At 51.0% G+C, this 17,987-nt stretch overlaps 2 protein-coding genes across 8 annotated transcripts in view; both read left to right on the top strand.

The window, feature by feature from the left end:
• The window catches only part of Hnrnpul1 (heterogeneous nuclear ribonucleoprotein U like 1), a 32,222-nt gene extending 23,618 nt beyond the window's left edge, over positions 1–8,604 (top strand). For all 5 annotated transcript variants that reach the window (XM_028781954.1, XM_028781950.1, XM_028781953.1 and 2 more), the window contains exons 11-15: positions 3,154–3,322; positions 3,872–4,162; positions 5,172–5,461; positions 6,781–6,972; positions 7,433–8,604. In XM_028781954.1, the coding sequence (XP_028637787.1) occupies positions 3,154–3,322; positions 3,872–4,162; positions 5,172–5,461; positions 6,781–6,972; positions 7,433–7,549 (1,059 nt within the window). In that variant the 3' untranslated portion in view covers positions 7,550–8,604. The remainder of the gene's footprint in view (positions 1–3,153; positions 3,323–3,871; positions 4,163–5,171; positions 5,462–6,780; positions 6,973–7,432) is intronic.
• A 1,829-nt stretch (positions 8,605–10,433) lies between these two features.
• Ccdc97 (coiled-coil domain containing 97) lies at positions 10,434–16,755 on the top strand. 3 transcript variants are annotated; one of them, XM_028781956.1, is made up of 6 exons: positions 10,444–10,554; positions 11,209–11,363; positions 13,251–13,706; positions 14,425–14,694; positions 14,954–15,083; positions 16,103–16,755. In XM_028781956.1, the coding sequence occupies exons 3-6, from the start codon at positions 13,400–13,402 to the stop codon at positions 16,221–16,223; spliced, it is 828 nt and encodes a 275-aa protein (XP_028637789.1). In that variant the 5' UTR covers positions 10,444–10,554; positions 11,209–11,363; positions 13,251–13,399; the 3' UTR covers positions 16,224–16,755. The 3 variants fall into 3 exon arrangements, 2 of the variants coding, with proteins under 2 accessions (XP_028637788.1, XP_028637789.1); XR_003713197.1 differs by lacking the exon at positions 11,209–11,363 and having other exon boundaries at positions 10,434–10,554; positions 14,929–15,083; positions 16,103–16,213; XM_028781955.1 differs by lacking the exon at positions 11,209–11,363 and having other exon boundaries at positions 10,434–10,554.
• Positions 16,756–17,987: the final 1,232 nt, after the last annotated feature.

Genomic DNA, 17,987 nt, shown 5'->3' with positions numbered 1-17,987 from the left:
CTGTTTCAAAATAAAACAAAAAAACTTTGGATTCTAGTTCTATTCTCGATCCTACTGGCAGGTGCCACATTATTTATTTATTTTCCTAAAACAAACCTAGGGCCAGAGTCAGGCCCCAAAGTAAACTGCCTCTTGTTAGCAGGCACTGGAGGAAATTTTTTTCCTTCACCCCACGCTATCCCCAGAGCCTTAAGCCTGCCTCATTCCTGGCACTCAGAACAGTTCTCTTCCTTCCACTGGGATTCACCTCACTCAACCCAAAGCAAGCCAGATGTGCTCCTCCAGGACCCAGCCAAGTTTTTCCTGCTGCCAGACTGACCCTGTTGCATATGACAAGAAAGAGTGGACAGATCGGACAGTAGGCCTTTTGAAAATTCAGAATGTCAGCAGAGGTGCCCATCTATGTCTGCTGTGCCCTCGGACATCAGTCTGTCCCACGTGACACTTAGCAAGACCATGTCTAAGAACCCCAGCCCTACCACCATCCCTTCTGCTCACTTTCTGGGGTTGGAAGGAGTCTGGCGCCTGAGGACGCAGGCCGCAGCCACTCTTAGAGCTGACATCCTCAAACAGTATGGAGCTGAGGGGCAGGAGCTGGGTGTTCAAGTGTGTCTGGAAAAGCTGACTTCCCTGTTTGTTCTTGTCTCCTAGCAACAGCCACAGGACCCCTCCCACCTCCCCGAGAGACCACAGAGTGCAGGGCTCGCCCCAGGGCTCTGACCTCATTGTATTTGCTATGGTAACAGTCACCATCAGTTCATTCCTTTTCTCCAGGAAAGCTAAGCATTTGCATGGCTCCTCTTTCCTTCCCCTAGCCCTTGGAAGCTGCAGGGGAGTTATACTCCAGACTGGCTTCTCAGAGAGTCACACATTATCCCAGACAAAGATCAGCCACTTGTGGGTCTAATCTACTCTACCCTCATCCCTCCCATCTTGTAAAGCTGCAGAGATTGGTCCTTCTGCCAAGGTTGCTTCTCTATTCTTCACTGGAACTTCAACAGGGCAAATATACCATAGGAGATGACCAGAATGTGTTTCTCAGTGCCCTCACGGGTTAGAAGAGTAAGAACAGAGTCACTTGTGGGCACCAGATAGAATGGACCAACTTACCAGCAAATAGGGCTGCAGTCATCCCAGTGCCAACCAGTCTGGCTTTTGTGTCAGAAGGAAACTTAACAGTTTTGCTGAAGGAAGCCAAATGTTTGACTTTTAGAGAAGGTGAGGAAAGGTGCTGAGGAGGACTACAATAGCAAGAACCCACCTCTGCCCGGTAACTACAATCTGCTTCTTGAAACCTTTTGTTACTCAAGGCCACATACAGTATGTAGGTGTATGCCTTCACCCCTTCTGCTGTACTTTCTTTAGGAAATTCCGGAAGTAGGGAAAAATGTTTAGCCAGGGAGCTAGTTTAGGATCAGAACAGCCACACCCACAGCTTGGATCTCCCACTGGTCTGTTACGGCACCCCAGCCTCTGCCATTCTGGAAAGGATCCATTGTGTCATAATCTTCCTTGGGCTGAGTCTACCCTGGTGTTTGCATTGAGAAGCCTCTCTTAGAACACTGTTGGGCCTGCTGACCATATGTTGAGATCCACTCTGTGTGCTGGCTTCTTCCCTCACCGCATGCCAGCCACAGAATCTCCCATCTGCAGATCCTTAGCAGAGCCAGCGGGGGAGAGACACGGTCCTCAGCTCTCAGATGCAACTGCAGGAGGCTCAGACTAATTAGGGGCTGGTCTACAGACTCACAGATTCTAAGTCGCACAACTGAGCTTTCATCAGGAAGCTGTTTCTCCCCCAAAGCCTGTGCTCTGTCTGTTCTGCCTCTCTTGGTTTTTGATTTGGAAGATCTCTGCAACTTAACCTTTCACTTGGGTCTGGGTTGCTTCAAGTCAACGTCATGGAGTAAATATCCACAGCACCCCACCATTGTCGATAGTGGCTCCTGTCTGTTTAGTGCTGGAAGAGAGCTTTAGTTCACTTAAACTTACTCAGTCTAAATAATAGTGACCATGAGGCTTTAATACTGTTTGCCCTTACAGGGCATGAAATGCAGTAAGTCCACAGTGAGTTGATTTTACAAGTAACAACAGACTGAAGTTCTGACATAGAACCTTGATCTGCCAAGTTACACCTCTTTTCAAGGTCTTTCCTGCCTCAGAGCTGCCACTCAAACTTTGTCTTCCTTTGTGTTCATCCTCCCATCTCATCCTACCCAGCCTGGCAAAGGACTTGATTGGCACATGGGGGTGTTGGTCACTGGATGTTATTGCTGTTCTCAGTCATCACATGTATTCTGCCAGCAAAGAAGAAAAACAAAGCGGTAGCCAGCTGCACTTTGGAAAAGCACAGACTGTCTGTCACCTTGTCAGTCTCCCTGGGTAGACTTGTGGGTAAGACCAGTGTCAGAGGACCAGGAAAGAAGATTTAACATATTAATGGAAACAGTTTGCACAATTGTCAGGACTGCTGGGTTATCTTCTTTCCATTGATTATTTAGAAGAAAAAACCCGGGCAGAGCATGGTGACACACATCTTTAATCTCAGCAACTCTGGAGGCAAAGGCAGGTGATTGTGAGATTAAGGCTAGCCCAGTCTATATAGTTCCAGGACGGCCAGGCATGTTTCAAAATTTTTTTAAAATAAAAAAAATTTAGAACTATACTCTTGGGGCTCAGGCTAAAGCAGGATTATGAGTTCAGAAGATAGTATGAATAGTATGATAGTAGAATTCTGTTCATATTAAACAAAACATAAGTACTTACAGAAGTGCCTATGTGAAATACAGTCCATTATCTCTGAGAAGTATGGCGGATGCTAGGTGGTTGGAGAGGCTCTTCCCTTAAGCGCTATACCTCGTACAGTGCATATTTTACTACATACACAGAATCCTTTGAGAACAGGGGAGAGGATTTTTAAACTACAGTGCCATTAATAGGATTAACAAGGAAAGCCCGGCTATTGGGAGCCAACCTCTGTGTTTCCTAAGTCTGCATTTGCTGAGATGGACATGAGTTTAGAAAGTGAAAAAGAGCTATTTCCTGAGTCTCTGGTGGGAGGATTCCTAGTTTACCTTTCTGGTCGTTTCCCTGCATAATGCCCTGCAAGAGACAGCTCTGAATATCCAATCTCTTGCCTCTTACCTACCTTAGACAAATGTTTATGGGTCAGCCCAGAGACGGAAAATGAGACCGTTTGAAGGCTTCCAGCGGAAAGCTATTGTAATCTGCCCAACTGATGAGGACCTAAAAGACCGCACAATAAAGCGAACTGACGAAGAAGGGAAAGATGTCCCAGATCATGCAGTCTTAGAAATGAAAGGTAGGAAACGAGTGGTGGGGGGCCATCTCAGCAGCATCCTCAGACAAGAGATCTCTTCACTTTGGCCCCTCTCAGCTCCGTGTGATTCCTTTGTGGTCTGTTCTTTATTTGTATTTTATGTCTCTCGTTACCCACATATGAGGGAATAGGCTTCCAGTCTCAATCTGGGGAAGGACTTTCAGGTTGGATGGGGATGAGTGTCATGAGAGAAAGAGTGTGTATACAAGCCCAAGCTGAAAGGCCTACACCATCTCCTGCCTCTGGCACCCAGCACTTGGGCAAGCCTCAGTATGCTCTACAGTGGGAAGAAAGGGGGTGTAGCTTCACTTGCCTCTGAAACACCTTGAGGCTGGAGAGACCCCAATTCCTCTTTGAGGAAGAGTCTCTCTTAGTCCCTTGCCAGTGTTTACACCAAGCAGTTGGGGTCCTATCTTAACCTCATTCCTTCAACCTTCCTACTCCGGTGAACCAGTGTTTTGAGGTGAAGAGAACCAGGTATCAGAAGATGCTGACCTTCTCTCCCTTTTTATACTTTTTACTTCCTCCTAGCCAACTTCACTTTGCCTGATGTTGGGGACTTCCTAGATGAGGTTCTGTTCATTGAGCTCCAGCGAGAGGAAGCTGACAAGCTGGTGAGGCAGTACAACGAGGAAGGCCGGAAGGCTGGCCCGCCCCCTGAAAAGCGCTTTGACAATAGAGGTGGTGGCTTCCGAGGCCGTGGGGGTGGTGGCAGTTTCCAGCGTTATGACAACCGAGGCCCTCCTGGAGGCAACCGAGGAGGCTTCCAGAACCGCGGAGGTGGCGGTGGCAGCGGTGGTGGAGGAGGCAACTACCGAGGAGGTGAGACTTTTACCTTCTCCAGCCTTGCATTTTTAAGGCCAGGCTGTGGGAACCGCTGATGCTCCCATCTCTCTGCAGCCTCAGGGACCTTCCTTCCCACTGCCTGGTCCCCAACCTCATTGCTTCATGTCGTTTGCACATGACAGTGCTCTCTGTTTGTTGTTCTTTCCCTGTCTGACCATGCACGCTTTGAGGAATCTTAGGATCCATCTGTAGATCTCACAAGGGCAACTATTTAGACTGCTGTTTGTTCAAAAACAAATGAAGAAGCAAGCTTAGAGCAACTGACTTGCCCATGATCACAGAGCTAAATTGAGCTGGGGATCCAGTGAGCTAAAATCCAGATTCTTAGTAAGTGGTATGGTATCTTAAGTAAAGTGTGGTCATAAATTAACAAGCGTGGGACCAGAGACATGTCCCAGCAGTTAAAAGCACTAGTTGTTCCTCCAGAGGGTTTGGTTCTCAGCAACCACACTGAGCTGCTTACAGCTGCCTGTAACTCTAGTTCTAGGGTATCCAGACCCCTCATACACAGGCCAAATAAAAATATGTCTTTCAGTCAAATCTTTAAAACTATGTATCAGACATGTTCTAGATCTTCTTCAGTGACCAAGGATGTTGTAACCTCATGACACCAACTTAACCTTCATGTAGACAAGCAGCTCAGGAGAAGCCACTTGGCCCAACCTGTTGGACTATATCTGACTAGCTTGCAGCTGTTTACTGGTGCTGAGCCTTGTTCCTGAACCTTTCTAATTTATTGAACAGTTACATATTGCTGGACACACCTAAGACATCTGTGCCTTGCCTGCTGACAGTCCACTGGAAGACACAGACCTGTCTGCAAACAGTGACTCTAGGTGTTGTGTCAGGACAGGGACAAGGAAGTGTGCCAAGGGCCTGGGGGAAGCACAAGTGGAGCACCTGCATTTGCTTGCTTTATTGAACTCAGTCTTGGGCATAGCCAGCCATGCTGAGTCCTCTTGTACATATGGATTTTCCAATGTAGGTTTCAACCGCAGTGGAGGTGGTGGCTACAACCAAAACCGCTGGGGTAACAACAACAGGGATAACAACAACTCCAACAACCGAGGCAGCTATAACCGGCCTCCTCAGCAACAGCCACCACCGCAACAGCCGCCACCACCACAACCACCACCACAGCAACCACCGCCACCACCTAGCTATAGCCCTGCTCGGAACCCTCCGGGAGCCAGCAGCTACAACAAAAACAGCAACATCCCTGGCTCCAGCGCCAATACCAGCACCCCTACAGTGAGCAGCTACAGCCCTCCACAAGTGAGCTGTGTGTGTGTGTGTGTGTGTGTGTGTGTGTGTGTGTGTGTGTACACGTATCTACTTGTGTAGAGGGAAGGGGCAGGTCAAAGGTATCAGCACATTGTGGCCACAGGTCTACAGCCTGTCCTTTCTTCCCTTGCAGCTGGTCAGCTGTGTCAAACACTAAACATGGTTAGATTCTCCCTCTCCCCGAAAGCTAGAGGTAACTGCAAGCGTTGGCTCCCATCAGCAAGACCGTATCTCTTACCTCTGTTGCTGGCCTCATTGGGTCTGTAAGAAAGACTCCACTAAGTGACCTTTTGCCCATCATAGGAGGCCAGGGCCTAGAGGTAGATAAGGACCTTGTCCCTTAATAGCTCCAGACCCTGTTCCATTTCTTAGGAAGCCAGTGCTTGGGCTCTGGTAAACTGAGGCCATCTCTTATTTCACAGCCATCTGAGTCCCTGTTACATGCCAGGGACAGATGGGAACCGCTGCAGGAGACAGATGAGAGGGAGTTCCTGGTGCCACCTTGCCAGCATATTTCCTAGACTAGGAGTTTGGCAAGACTTAAGTCAGAGCCTAGCCCCAACAGAACCTGACTTTGTGACCTGGGACAGTCAGCTTGACACCTCTGGTCCTTGTTTCCACATAAAGGACAGAAACATTGCTAGGAATCACTTAGGAAGTTGCCGTGAGGTGAAGCGTGCTGTAGCTTAATGAAGCTTCTGGGGCTGGCAGACCTGGGCTAGCCATTCTGAGAGTATGGCCTTGGCCCAGCAACCTCACTTAGTTTCTTTTTAAGAGTTCATTATTTTTTAAATTTACTTTATGTTTCTGTGTTTGTATGTGCCCTGCCTGTGTGCATTACCTGCAGAGGTCAGAGAGGATATTGGGTTTGTTGAAACTAGGGTTACAGACAGTTGTGAGTCACTGTGGGTGCTGGCAGCTGAACCTGGGTCCTCTGCAAGAGCGACCAGTACTCTTGACTGCAGAGCATCTCTCCAGCCCCAGCCCCATCTTCCCTCTCTGTAAAATAGAGCTAGCGCAGATGTCGGCCTTGCGGATAAGCCAGAATGGCTCATCCCCCCTGTGCATGAGAAGCTCTTGGCAACTTGTCACCACTGCTTTTCTCAGCAGCTCTCACAGCGGTCACTGCTCCCGACTGTAGACCGAAGCAGGTCTTTGAAATGCCGTGCAGAGCGAGTGCAGGCCTAGGGTCAGCTGCTTCCCAGACCTGTCCCTGCACTTTAGAACAGACTTGCCTCCATCAGGGGACCTGTGTCCATACTGATGTGTGTTGTCTGTCTCATGGAGCTTTTGTTGTTTTCTCTACTCAGCCGAGCTACAGCCAGCCACCCTACAACCAAGGAGGCTACACCCAGGGCTACACAGCCCCACCACCACCACCTCCGCCACCACCTGCCTACAACTATGGGAGCTATGGCCCCTACAATCCTGCTCCCTATACTCCACCGCCACCCCCCACTGCCCAGACCTACCCTCAGCCCAGCTATAACCAGTATCAGCAGGTGAGTGCAAGATGGGCCTTCCGGTGAGGCTTCTGCGAGCATTCTTGGGTGTGCATTCAGACCTGGGTTCCTGCCTATTCCTGAAACATGGGAAGCTACTTGTCTCAAGCTTTTGGTAAACTGGTCTTTAATGGCTGATGAATAAACCACTGTGTAGCCCTGGCCCCCAAGTGCAGCAAACCTACCTAGCTGAGCTAGGGCTCCAATTTGGCCAAGGGGTGCCAAGTTCTGGTCCAAGTTGGTGCTGGTGCTACCACACCTTAAAAGGACAGCCGACAAGCCACAAGACCAGAACTACATTTCCTGCTTTCCCAGTTATGTGACATCAAGTCACCCCTTATCTTTCCAAAGCACTATGATTTCTGTCAAAGGGCCTGTGTGTTGAGGGTGGACCACAGGAGGAGAGAAGGCACAGTCTGCAGTGCAGAGAGATAACACAATATTCTTGTTCTCTCCCCAGTATGCGCAGCAGTGGAGCCAGTACTATCAGAACCAGAGCCAGTGGCCGCCATACTATGGGAACTACGACTATGGAAGCTATTCGGGCAGCACGCAGGGGGGCACGAGCACACAGTAGCGGGTGCTGGAGCCTCCAGAGGCCCGTGCTGGCTGCATCCACTAGACCTGCCTTGGCTCCTTTTCCCCTCTGAGTCCTGTGGTGCTGGGGACAGGGTTATCCCAGGGCTGCCTCTCTCTAGCCCACTTTCTCCAGAGGGCTTCTCCCTTCATACAGGCCAGGCATTTCTCTCTCTGGATTCAAAACAGGCAACAGTGACCTTTTCTTTTATCTTTGTCCCTCCACTTCCTCCTCTCCCTGCCTTTTTAACTAAAGAATCCTCTCCCGTGGTTACCCAGTGACTGGGGAGGACCTTTGCCTGTCTGCCCCTCCCTACTCTGCTTTTTAGCCCCTTGGCTTCCCGGACTCTCATGCAGTTGGTTGTAAATTCTTCCAGGAGCTGTTTTACTGTCTACTTTTCAGGATTTAAAAAAAAAAAAATTTCAAAAACTTAAAAAAAAAAAAAAGTTTAAGAAGCAAAATGCAGAGGGAGGAAGCAGTGACTTTTTTTGGTAATTATGCTTTTTTTTTTTTAATTTTTAGAATTTGTCTGTTTTTACTGTGGGTCAGCCGTTGATACTTCATCAAATAACCATTTCTTTGCTGAGTTCAGGTAACCGAGGAAGAGCCACACCCTCGAAACAAACAACAAAATCACCTTTAACCTAACTTTTTATATGATGTCTCAGTTCCCCGTAACTTTGCACACACACGTCTGTTCAGTTGGATTGTAACTGCTTTTTGTACTTGGAGAGAGTGTGACTATTGAACTTGAAACCTTTTACTCCAGGAGTCTTGGTAGTTTCTGGTGGGCTTAAGCGGGTGAGAGGGTGAAGGGAAGGTGGGGTTGGGGCCAGCTTCCCTTTAGACCCTAAAGTCCCTCTTCCACTACCACCTCCGTTGCTCTTCCGGGTGCCAGACCCCCAAAGTTTTACAGTGGTCCTTTTGATTACTCTCATTTCCCCTTTACCCAAATGTTCTAACCGGACTTTAGCAAACTGCACTTATTAAGAGATGTTTTACCCTGTTTTGTTTTCTTTTCTTTCAATAAATGACATGGCACCTCTTATCAGGAAGGAAGCAGGGTTGAAACCCTGAAGTGTTGCTGCAGTTGGCCTTTAATTGGGGTGGGAGGCCTTCAAAGGGGAAATGCCTCATTCATTTAAACAAAATGGTTCTGTACTTCACATAACCCAGATGCTCCTTGTGCAGGGGACAGACAGGTGAGACCTGTAAGAATGAGACCCTGCTGGTTTCAGGCCCATCTCCGGGTGTATTGCCCAACCACACCCCTAAGGTCTAGCCAGGATGCTGCTCTCAGGGTAGCTCTGTACTGCTTCCCTCACAGGTAGTGGCTGCCTGCTCTGATCCCCCTCATCCTGAGCACTGCAGAGATGACTCTAGCCCCTCTTCTCAAGAGTTCCTCCTACAGGGAATACAAATTTGTAACTAGTTTCAGCACCAAGTGTTTAGAGAGGCCCTGAAGTAACGGGAAGAGGGCTTTCTGGAGAAGAGGGAAATGCAGGGGAGCTGTGGGCTTCATTTCTCCTGTGCAAGCTGTGTTTTCCACACCTGACCCAGTGTGGACAGCTCACCCCAGCTCCCTTGTAGGAACTGGGGAGCCTTTGAAGACCCACAATGTATCAAAAGAAGCTAGGGGTGGTGATGCGAGCCTGTATCCAAAAGGTACGCATACCACCAGGACCTAGGTGCAACATGGCCAGACACCAGGAGGGAGGCCAAGTAGATTCAAGGCTAAGAAGGGGCCATATCAGTACCTAAAAGACACTTGTCAACTTGCTCTAGGAGAAGGCAAGGAGGTGTCCTTATTGTTCCTAGCCTGGGAAGTCCTGCTCTTGCCCTGAGTGTGTTGGGCAGCCGCGCCCTCTACTGGCCATTCCTGGTGAGGCCGCTGAGTTTTCACCAGGCCATTCCTCAAATGTCGGGAACGCTTACCAAGTTCTAACTCTTCAAAGCCTGTTTCTAGATTAACGCACCACCTTCCTCATTGTGATTTCCAGTTCCTTACCTGGTTCCCTACCCCAAACCTTATAGTCTCCACCTCATAGGGCTAGGAAGCCCGGTATGATCGGACACCGACAAGTGGCCTCTGATAGTCTGATTTTATGCTTTCTTGAGACAAGACTTCCCGTGTAACCCTGGCTGGCCATGTTAAAGACCAGACTTGGTCAAACCCTCAGTGATCTCCCTGCCTCTGCCTCCTGAGTGCTGTATACCCTGACCATAGTAAACAGTTACAGCACCCAGAACTACCTTTGCCAGCTAAACTCCCTGAAATACTTCCTAACTCCTGCTCGTACCTTTCAGGTCTCATCTGGGGCCTTTATCCCTACCAGAAAGCCTCGGACCCTGCCTGTGGTGGGCAGGTCCCTCCTCCCTTTTCCACAGCAAACCCCACAGCTTGTCCCTGAAGGTTTCCTTGTTTGGAAACACAAAGGTTCTCTCCCTGACTTCATCTCACGCAGCCCTACAGGCTAAATATGATGATAGAAGGAAGTCAAATCTATAAAAAGCACAAAGTTGGGTGAGATGGTGTGGCGGTTCAAGATGGTTGCTGCCAATCTTGATTGAATTTTATCCACATTCCCATAAGTTGTCCTCTGACCACATAGACATTTTTAAACTAAAAAGGACTCGAGAGTCTATACGATAGCGCCAATACAATCATTCCAAACATTAACCACACGAGGACCTGGAGTTAAACAACACGATCCCTGCTGACTCTCCAGTCTGATAGGTTGAAGATCCATCTGCTCAACCTAGCGCCTTTTTTTGGCCCTGGCTGCTCAGGGCGGGGCTAGGCATGCGCATAAAGAAGGCCCACCTTTGACCCGGAACTTTGGTGCTTACGTGCTGCTTAAAGACGCTTGCGTAGCCGGAAGTACCTGCGAGTACCTAGGGTCCAGCCTGGCTCCCGCAGCCCGCTGCGGCGGTTACCGTGTCGGAGAGACCAGTTATGGAGGCCGTGGCAGCTGCGGCGGTAGCAGAGAGGAAGCCCGATGATGGTGAGGCATCGGCCACGCTGAGGTGACGGGAGGGTGCTGTTGCTGTGACCAGGAAATGGTTCCGGCAAGCGCTGAGGTCTCTAGAGGTCTGACCGCAGCTGACTGGCACTTTGAACACTTGGTCCACTTTGGGGATCTGGTTATTCGGCCTTGTGGCAGGTTGACGTTTCCCTTCGTGGTGGTGGTGTTGTTGTTTTTGTTTGTTTGTTTTTTGTTTTAAATGAACCCCTTTCCGTGTCCTAGGGTAAACATTTTTTTTTTTTTACCGTGCCAACGCCTCAAGTAAATAACAGTTCCCCTGCAAATTCTTCCAGTCTCAGGCCAACCTTTCTCAAGTTACATCTTTCCTGTGCCAATCTGAGTTTCTCTGTATCCCAAGTTGGCTCTCCTTTTGTCCCATGCAAGCTCACTTATATCAAAGCAACAGCTCCCATTGCATTCTGACTCTTCCTGCCTCCAGTGTCTGCAGTCCATTCTGCCTGCTTATATCCTTTCTCCCACGAACCTTCAATGCCTTTTCCTTTTCTACGGACTTCCTACCAGTATTGCCTGGTGGGTTGTTTGGATTTTGGTGGTGTTTTGTTTTGGGGTTTTTTCGGTCAGTCTTTTATTATCATCAAGGTTAGCCTCCAAATTGTCTTCCTCCTGTTTCAGCTCCCAAGGTACTGCGTTTCCAGCCCTGTGCCCCCACACCTGCCTAGAATGTCTCATAGTAGTCTGATGTGTGAGGTGGTTTAGTCGAAGCTGTTGGACAACTCAGAGCCGAGAGTTACTGAAGCTGAATAGCAGGCGTGTGAATGTAGACACAGGTATCTGTGTGTACTACTGTATGTTTCAGTCTTTGAGAATCTCCAGTTGTGGTGGTTTACATCTGTAATCCCAGCACTTTCGAGACTGAGGCAGGAGGTTAACCTTCAGTTTGAAGACATCCTAAACTACATAGTGAGTTCCAGACTACAAAGTGAGACCCTGTGCTGTGAGGCCCTGCATATATATATATATATGTGTGTGTGTGTGTGTGTATCAAATATATATATTTTGAGATATGATAGATATATATATATATATCAACATTTTCCATAACAAAATTGTTTATATCTTTTAAACTTTCTGGTGCTGGGGCTCAAGCCTTACGAATGCCAATTATACTAGCTACCATGAAGCCATCCCTCCAGACATAAAAGAGAATCTGGGGCAAGACGTGGTGAGGTGGGCCTATAATCAAGACCCTGGAAGGGTCTAAGCCAGGGCTTAAGGACATGGCTTATTAGTGGAAGGCCTGCAGAGCATGCCTGAAGCCCTGGGTTCAATCCCCAGCACCACATAAACTGTTTGTGGTGGAACAGGCTCCTAGCACTCCCGAGAACATTTACTAAAGAAAAAAAAGAAAAAACAAACAAAAACAAGTGCCCCTTGGCCCTTCCATGCTTTCCAAACATCTGGCTTCTCCAGAGACTCACACACACACTGCTCATTATTTTCTTACCCATCACCCACTGCAGCCTGGTGTCTACCCTGACCTTGTTCCAATCACGTAGGCTCTCCAATAACATCCACACATGGCTGCTTGATTAGGGTTTTGGTGTTTTGATACATCTTCATCATTCATTCATTCATTTGTTTGTTTGACTGCATGTTTGTTTATTACGTGAGGTGAGGTTTCACCCTGAAGCCCAGGCTGACCTAGAACTCACTATGTAGTCCAGCCTGGTCTAAAACTCAGGAATCATTCTACCTCAGCCTCCTTACCCTGTCCAGCATCTGGACTGTTTTCTTACTCTAGTGCTTCCAGGCGTCAGTGCCGGCCACCCCTTCATCCCGGCACATCTGCCGTATGAGATGAACACCGCGCTCCGCTCGCTTCCCTCCTGTGTCTGAGGCTGCTCCTTCTTAGCCCTCTGCGGTATTTCTTATGGTTGCTGTCACACCAGAAACTGGGTGTTTGGTTTGTTGTTTCCTTTTTGGTTTCTCGAGACAGGGTTTCTCTGTGTAGCCCTGACTGTCCTGGACTTGATTTGTAGACCAGGCAGGACTCGAACTCACAGAGATCCTCCCAAGTGCTAGGATTTGTGAGCTACCGTGTGGGTGCTGGGAATTGAACCTGAACTCTGGAAGAGCAGCGGAGCCATCCCTGCAGCTACAAGATGTCACTTTCCTGGCAAGCCTGGCACCCTGCAGTTTAAAACTGAGCCAGCCCAACATTTGCCTCTTCTGTCTTTTTTGTCTTTTCATTGGATACTTAATTATTATTATTTATTATTATTATCATTATTGTCATTATCATTGGTGTTTTGGATTTTGTTGTTGGTTTGTTTTTTGAGATTTTGCTTTTGAGATTCAGTAGTACTGTGTAGTCCTGGCTGGCCTTGAACTCATAGAGAGCCACTTGCCTCTGCTTCCTCCGTGCTGAAACTAAGGTGTGTACCACTGTACCAGGCTTGTCTGACTGTTTTTCTACATAGCCAGGGAAATACCTAACATGTTACATGTTTGTGTTAATTACTTAGGTTATTGACTGTAGAGCATCACAGTGGGACCGCCTGTTCACCACGATCTATCTAGGGCCTAGCACATTACCCAGAATGCAGTAGGTGCTCAGCAAATGTGAGCTGTATGAGTGTGTCAGTTCCCAGCCTCCTCTTGCCTAAGCCCCCTTGCCCTGATGCCTCTAACTAAAGACTCCTCTTGACTCTCAGACTGTGTGGAACCCAGATGTGTACACTGGGGGGAGCTGAGCCAGACTTCCATTCCATCTGGACCTCAGGAGAAGGAGACGGCAGAGAGCACACCAGACAGCATCCCCAGCGGTGACAGCTCCCAGGCAGAGAGTCCGGCCGTGAGTGCCATGTTGCATGCCATCGCTGCCAGCCACCTGCCTGTGTGCAGCCAGCAGCAGGGTGAGCCTGATCTGACAGAGCCTGAGAAGGTGGCCATCCTGGGCCAGCTGTATCACAAAAAGCCACTGGTGTTCCTGGAGCGCTTCCGCACAGGCCTCCGGGAAGAGCACCTGGCCTGCTTCGGCCATCTGCGTGGAGACCACCGTGCCGATTTCTACTGTGCCGAGGTGGCCCGGCAAGGCACTGCCCGGCCTCGGACCCTGCGCACCCGCCTGCGTAACCGGCGTTACGCTGCCCTTCGTGAGCTCATCCAAGGTGTGGGGGATGGAGGGTGAGAGGGACAGGTGGGGAGGACAGGTGGGCTGAAGCAGAGCGGGAGCCCAGAGAAATCCTTGGAGACAGGCTTTGAGACAGAGAGGCCAGAGACACAGACCCTAGTAAAGTAAGGGAGGGAAGGTCAGCAGACAGGGTCAGAAGTCAGCAGATGACAGAGTGGCATCTGTGAGACACAGCCTCATTATCTAGTGCTCAGGCTGTCCTTGAACCCAAATCCCCCCACCTCAGCCTTTCAAGCACTGGCAGAAGTGGCTTCGTAGATGGTCACTGTCTTCTGATGGATGGCAGCACACACAGCACCGAGGTAATCAGCTGCCCCCTAAGGAACGGTGTTACCGTCTTCACACATTGTGGGAAACCAAGGGCGCATGCGTGTCCCCCAAGGCCGCCCTGAACAAAACACCAAGATGAGCCTGGTGTGGCAGTTTATACCCCAACACCTGGGAGGCAGAGGCAGGAGGATCTCTGTGAGTTTGATGCTAGCCTGGTCTACCTAGTGGCTCAGGCTTGGGTATGTGACCATGTTTAGCCCAGGCTGTATACTCAGTGCCCCACAGACCCTCAGGCACCTGTGGGTGGTTTTATCATGTACCTGAATTGCATACAAATTATATCCATCTTACAAGCAGGGTATGCACACACATGCCGAGATGCATGGCATGTGCTCATACTCATCTACCGTGTCTCTTCTGCACAGGAGGCGAATACTTCAGCGACGAGCAGATGCGGTTCCGGGCCCCACTCCTGTACGAGCAGTACATAGGACAATACCTCACCCAGGAAGAGCTCAATGCCCGCACACCAGCCCCGCAGGCTCCCAGGTCCGGCTCTCCCGGCACGCCTGCCTATCCACTCTCCGACCTGTTGTTTCAGTCCTACCAGGAACGGGAGCTGCAGCAGAAGCTGCTCCGACAGCAAGAGGAGGAGGAGGCCTGCCTTGAGGAGGAAGAGGACAGTGATGAGGAAGGTGAGGGCCAGGCCTGCTCCCCCATGTCGTGTCACCTGGCTGGGCCCCAGGCTGTGAGGACAGGCATGATGTCTGCCCTTGCCCCCTTCCCTGCCATCTCCTCCTGAGCGCTGTGGTACAGTCTCCATAGCACAGCTTCACCAATGTGTCCAGCGTGTGTGCCAGGAGGGAAGGGACTGCTTTGTCTTAGCACACGCGCTGGACGTACGGTGGTAACCTGTCAGACTCCTTCAGGCCACCCATCTAGGTATCTCCACAGACCAGAGGTCGGAGAAAGACTCGGAAGCCTGGGTGCCTGACTCAGAGGAGAGGCTGATCCTTCGAGAGGAGTTCACCAGCCGCATGCACCAGCGATTCCTGGATGGCAAAGATGGGGGCTTTGACTACAGGTGCCTGCCATTCCCAGCCCAACACCCATGGCCCCAAGCAGGTCCCTACCTTTCCCCAAAGGGTCTTCCTTAGCAGTGCTAGAGCACCCGGAAAAAGCTCCCCACTGAGCATCCTGGTATCAGTCACGCTGGAAGTTTCAGATCAGTGAGGGGAGGTGGCTGGGGTCTTGGCCTAACCTTGACCCTCTCGGAGCCTTAGCCAGCACTTAGCACAGTGCTGACGAAGCATTAAATGAAACCCAATGGGGTACACCTCATCCCAGCACTTGGGAGACGGAGGTGATTGGATCTCTGAGTTCATGCCAGGGAGGCATGATGAGACCCTGTCTCAAGGAAAAAGAAAATGCTCGCATCCAGGCCCAGTGACATGGGACCTCTGTGCACAAATAGCTTCAGTGGATCAGGGATCCTGATGGTCACTGACATGCAGTCCGTGCTGGGATCCCACAGATCGGACATCAGTGTGGCTCCTATGAGCCAGCCCCACTGCTACACTAGGTAACCTGAGGACACCAGAAGAGGGGCCGTGCTGTTCCTTCAGGAGGGCGGCAGATACCCAAATGTGTCCCACGATCGATTGGTGCTTCTGTCCGTCTGCTGTGTCCAGACCCTAGGTAGGGTTAAAGCTCTGAAGTGCGTGCAGGGAGCAGAGCAGTGCTCAGAGCCTCCGTGGATGCTTTCTGAGCAGCTCTGCAGAGAGCGAGGGTGAGGACAGGTGCAGGCACCCTGAGGCGCAGAGCAGCTCAGTGCTGAGGTAGAACTGAGAAGGCTCGTCCCAGAGGAGTGGAGCCCTAGTGACTCAGCGTCACATAGTGGAACTGGGGAGAGTGCCACAAGAGAGACAGACCTGAGAAGCCTGCGGGCTGTGGATTGTCACACCTACCAAGCTGGCGTTTTTTAATGTAGGCTGATTGGGAAAACACTTCTTTAGGATTCCAAAAGGTGCAAGCAAGCATACTTAGGAGGTCGGTTCCCCTGACCTAGACGTCCTGTGAGCCTGACAGCTTTCTTCCCCACAGCACGGTGGATGACAACCCTGACTTTGACAACCTGGACATCGTGGCGCGTGACGAGGAGGATCGGTACTTTGATGAGGAAGAGCCTGAGGATGCGTCCAGTGCGGAGCTAGATGGAGACTGACGTCTCCCAGCCTCCCTCCTCCCACGACGGTGCCATGCCTGCTCACCTGACAGACAGCTCATGACAAGCCGGCTTCGTGACTCAGGCCATCAAGTCAGGCCCCTGGGCTTGGCCCACCTCAGACGGTGCCTCCACGTGTGTTTAGGGGTTCCTACTCCTCCCTGGGAGCGTGGCATCGCCGCTCTCTTGCCCTGGCCCCACCTCTCTTTCCTCTTTGAGATGGGACCTTGCTGTGTAGCACTGACTTACCTGTTACTTGCTTTATAGCCAAGGCTGGCCTGAAACTCAGTCCTCCACCTTGGCCTCCCACATGCTGTGTGTGCAGCTGAATCCCTGTGCCCTGCCTGCCCACTGTTCTTACCTGCTTTCTCCCTTGTGCCACTGCTCCACCTCTCGCCTCCTCAGTCTCTAACGTCTGTGCGCCCGCCTTCTGCCCGCCATCTCTGTGTCATGGGTGCTGTGACCCTGGCAGTTGTCTGGTGGCTGCAGCTGTCACACGGATGCCCAGCCCAGCTCTGAGTTCGGGGCCCCCCCCCCGGGCAGGGGGCCGGGGGGGGGACCTCTTGCTTCCCCCAAACTCCCACCTCCCCCTCGTGCCTCGCGTCCTTGTTCATTCCCATGCATCTCCAGGCCTTGATGTCTGCTCCTCTGTCTCAGCCTTTGCAGCTCTGGTTCTCTGGGTCCCCTCCCCCAGGCCTGGCAGCCGAGGGCAGCAGAAGCGTACCCTGTGGGTGGAGGTTACGGGAACCCAGGTGGTGCCAGCCTCTGCTGCTCCTTTTGGACACTTGCAGGGGCAGAGCTGGGTACCCCAGGGCCAGCTTGAGTGTAGGAGGACCGTGAAGAGAGGCTCCCCTCCCAGCCACAACTTTCCTTTTCCTCACTCCTCCACCTCCCTCTCCCTCTCTCTCCTGTTTACACTCCCCAAATACGCACAGGCTGTTATCATGGGTCTTGAGTCATCACACACAGACACACAGCCTGCCCCAGTGTCCCTGCCCCCAGCCAGCCACAGGGCCCGCCCCACAGAGCCCCCTGCTGCCCTGGGCTAATGAAAGCCAGATGGCTGCCTGTGACTCAGCCATGGCCTGTGGGAACCCAGACGTCCTACCTTCCCATGCCCCACACCCGGCCTCTGCATCCCCAGCAGACAGAAGCAACCTGCTCCTGTGGGGACGAAGGCTAGCATGTCTGGGCTTGAGGATCCAAACTGCTCTGGCCATACCTGAAGGACCGACCCTCAAAACTGCTGTAAAGCCAGGGTCCTAACCCTGGGTCCTGACTCTTCCCTCCACATCAAATAAACTCACCCAAGGGGGCAAAGAGTGCCTGCCTAAACTGTTGAAAGACCCTCAGCAGCTCCGCCTGGGCCAGGCCTGAGTGACACCTAACAGCCCTGGAAACAACACTGTCAATTGTCACTTGTCACAAAGGATGGACGTGCCAAGAAGTAGCTGTATGCATCTGAGACCACCGGGCTTCCCAGGCAGAGCCAAGACTGGGACACACCATACACAGCACTTGGCCAGTGGAAATGTGAAGACAGACTTCCTTGCATCTATAGTGGGGGGCTGTAGAAGGTGCAGGCGTTGTACATGATATGGTGGCAGGTGGCTGTTACACCCCTACCCTTACCGCCCCAGAGGACGCAGTGAATCCCCAACTGGAATCCCACCACACTGGGTGGGAGCCAGGAGTGTTCTTTTGAGAAGTTGTGGCTTAAGTATTCTCACAGTTGTCCAGTGTTCTGTCCAATCATTAAACTTA

Source organism: Grammomys surdaster, unplaced genomic scaffold, assembly GCF_004785775.1.
Source record: "Grammomys surdaster isolate TR1022 unplaced genomic scaffold, NIH_TR_1.0 591, whole genome shotgun sequence".
Taxonomy (NCBI): domain Eukaryota; kingdom Metazoa; phylum Chordata; class Mammalia; order Rodentia; family Muridae; genus Grammomys; species Grammomys surdaster.
This window is presented reverse-complemented; position numbering and strand designations above follow the sequence as displayed.

Bases quoted from the DNA above. Each gene is read 5' to 3' on its own strand.
- Ccdc97 (XM_028781955.1), top strand. From the start codon at position 10,506: ATGGAGGCCGTGGCAGCTGCGGCGGTAGCAGAGAGGAAGCCCGATGAT. The intron at 10,555-13,250 runs GTGAGGCATCGG...CTTGACTCTCAG, and splicing joins AGAGAGGAAGCCCGATGATG to ACTGTGTGGAACCCAGATGT. The intron at 14,695-14,953 runs GTGAGGGCCAGG...GTATCTCCACAG, and splicing joins AGAGGACAGTGATGAGGAAG to ACCAGAGGTCGGAGAAAGAC.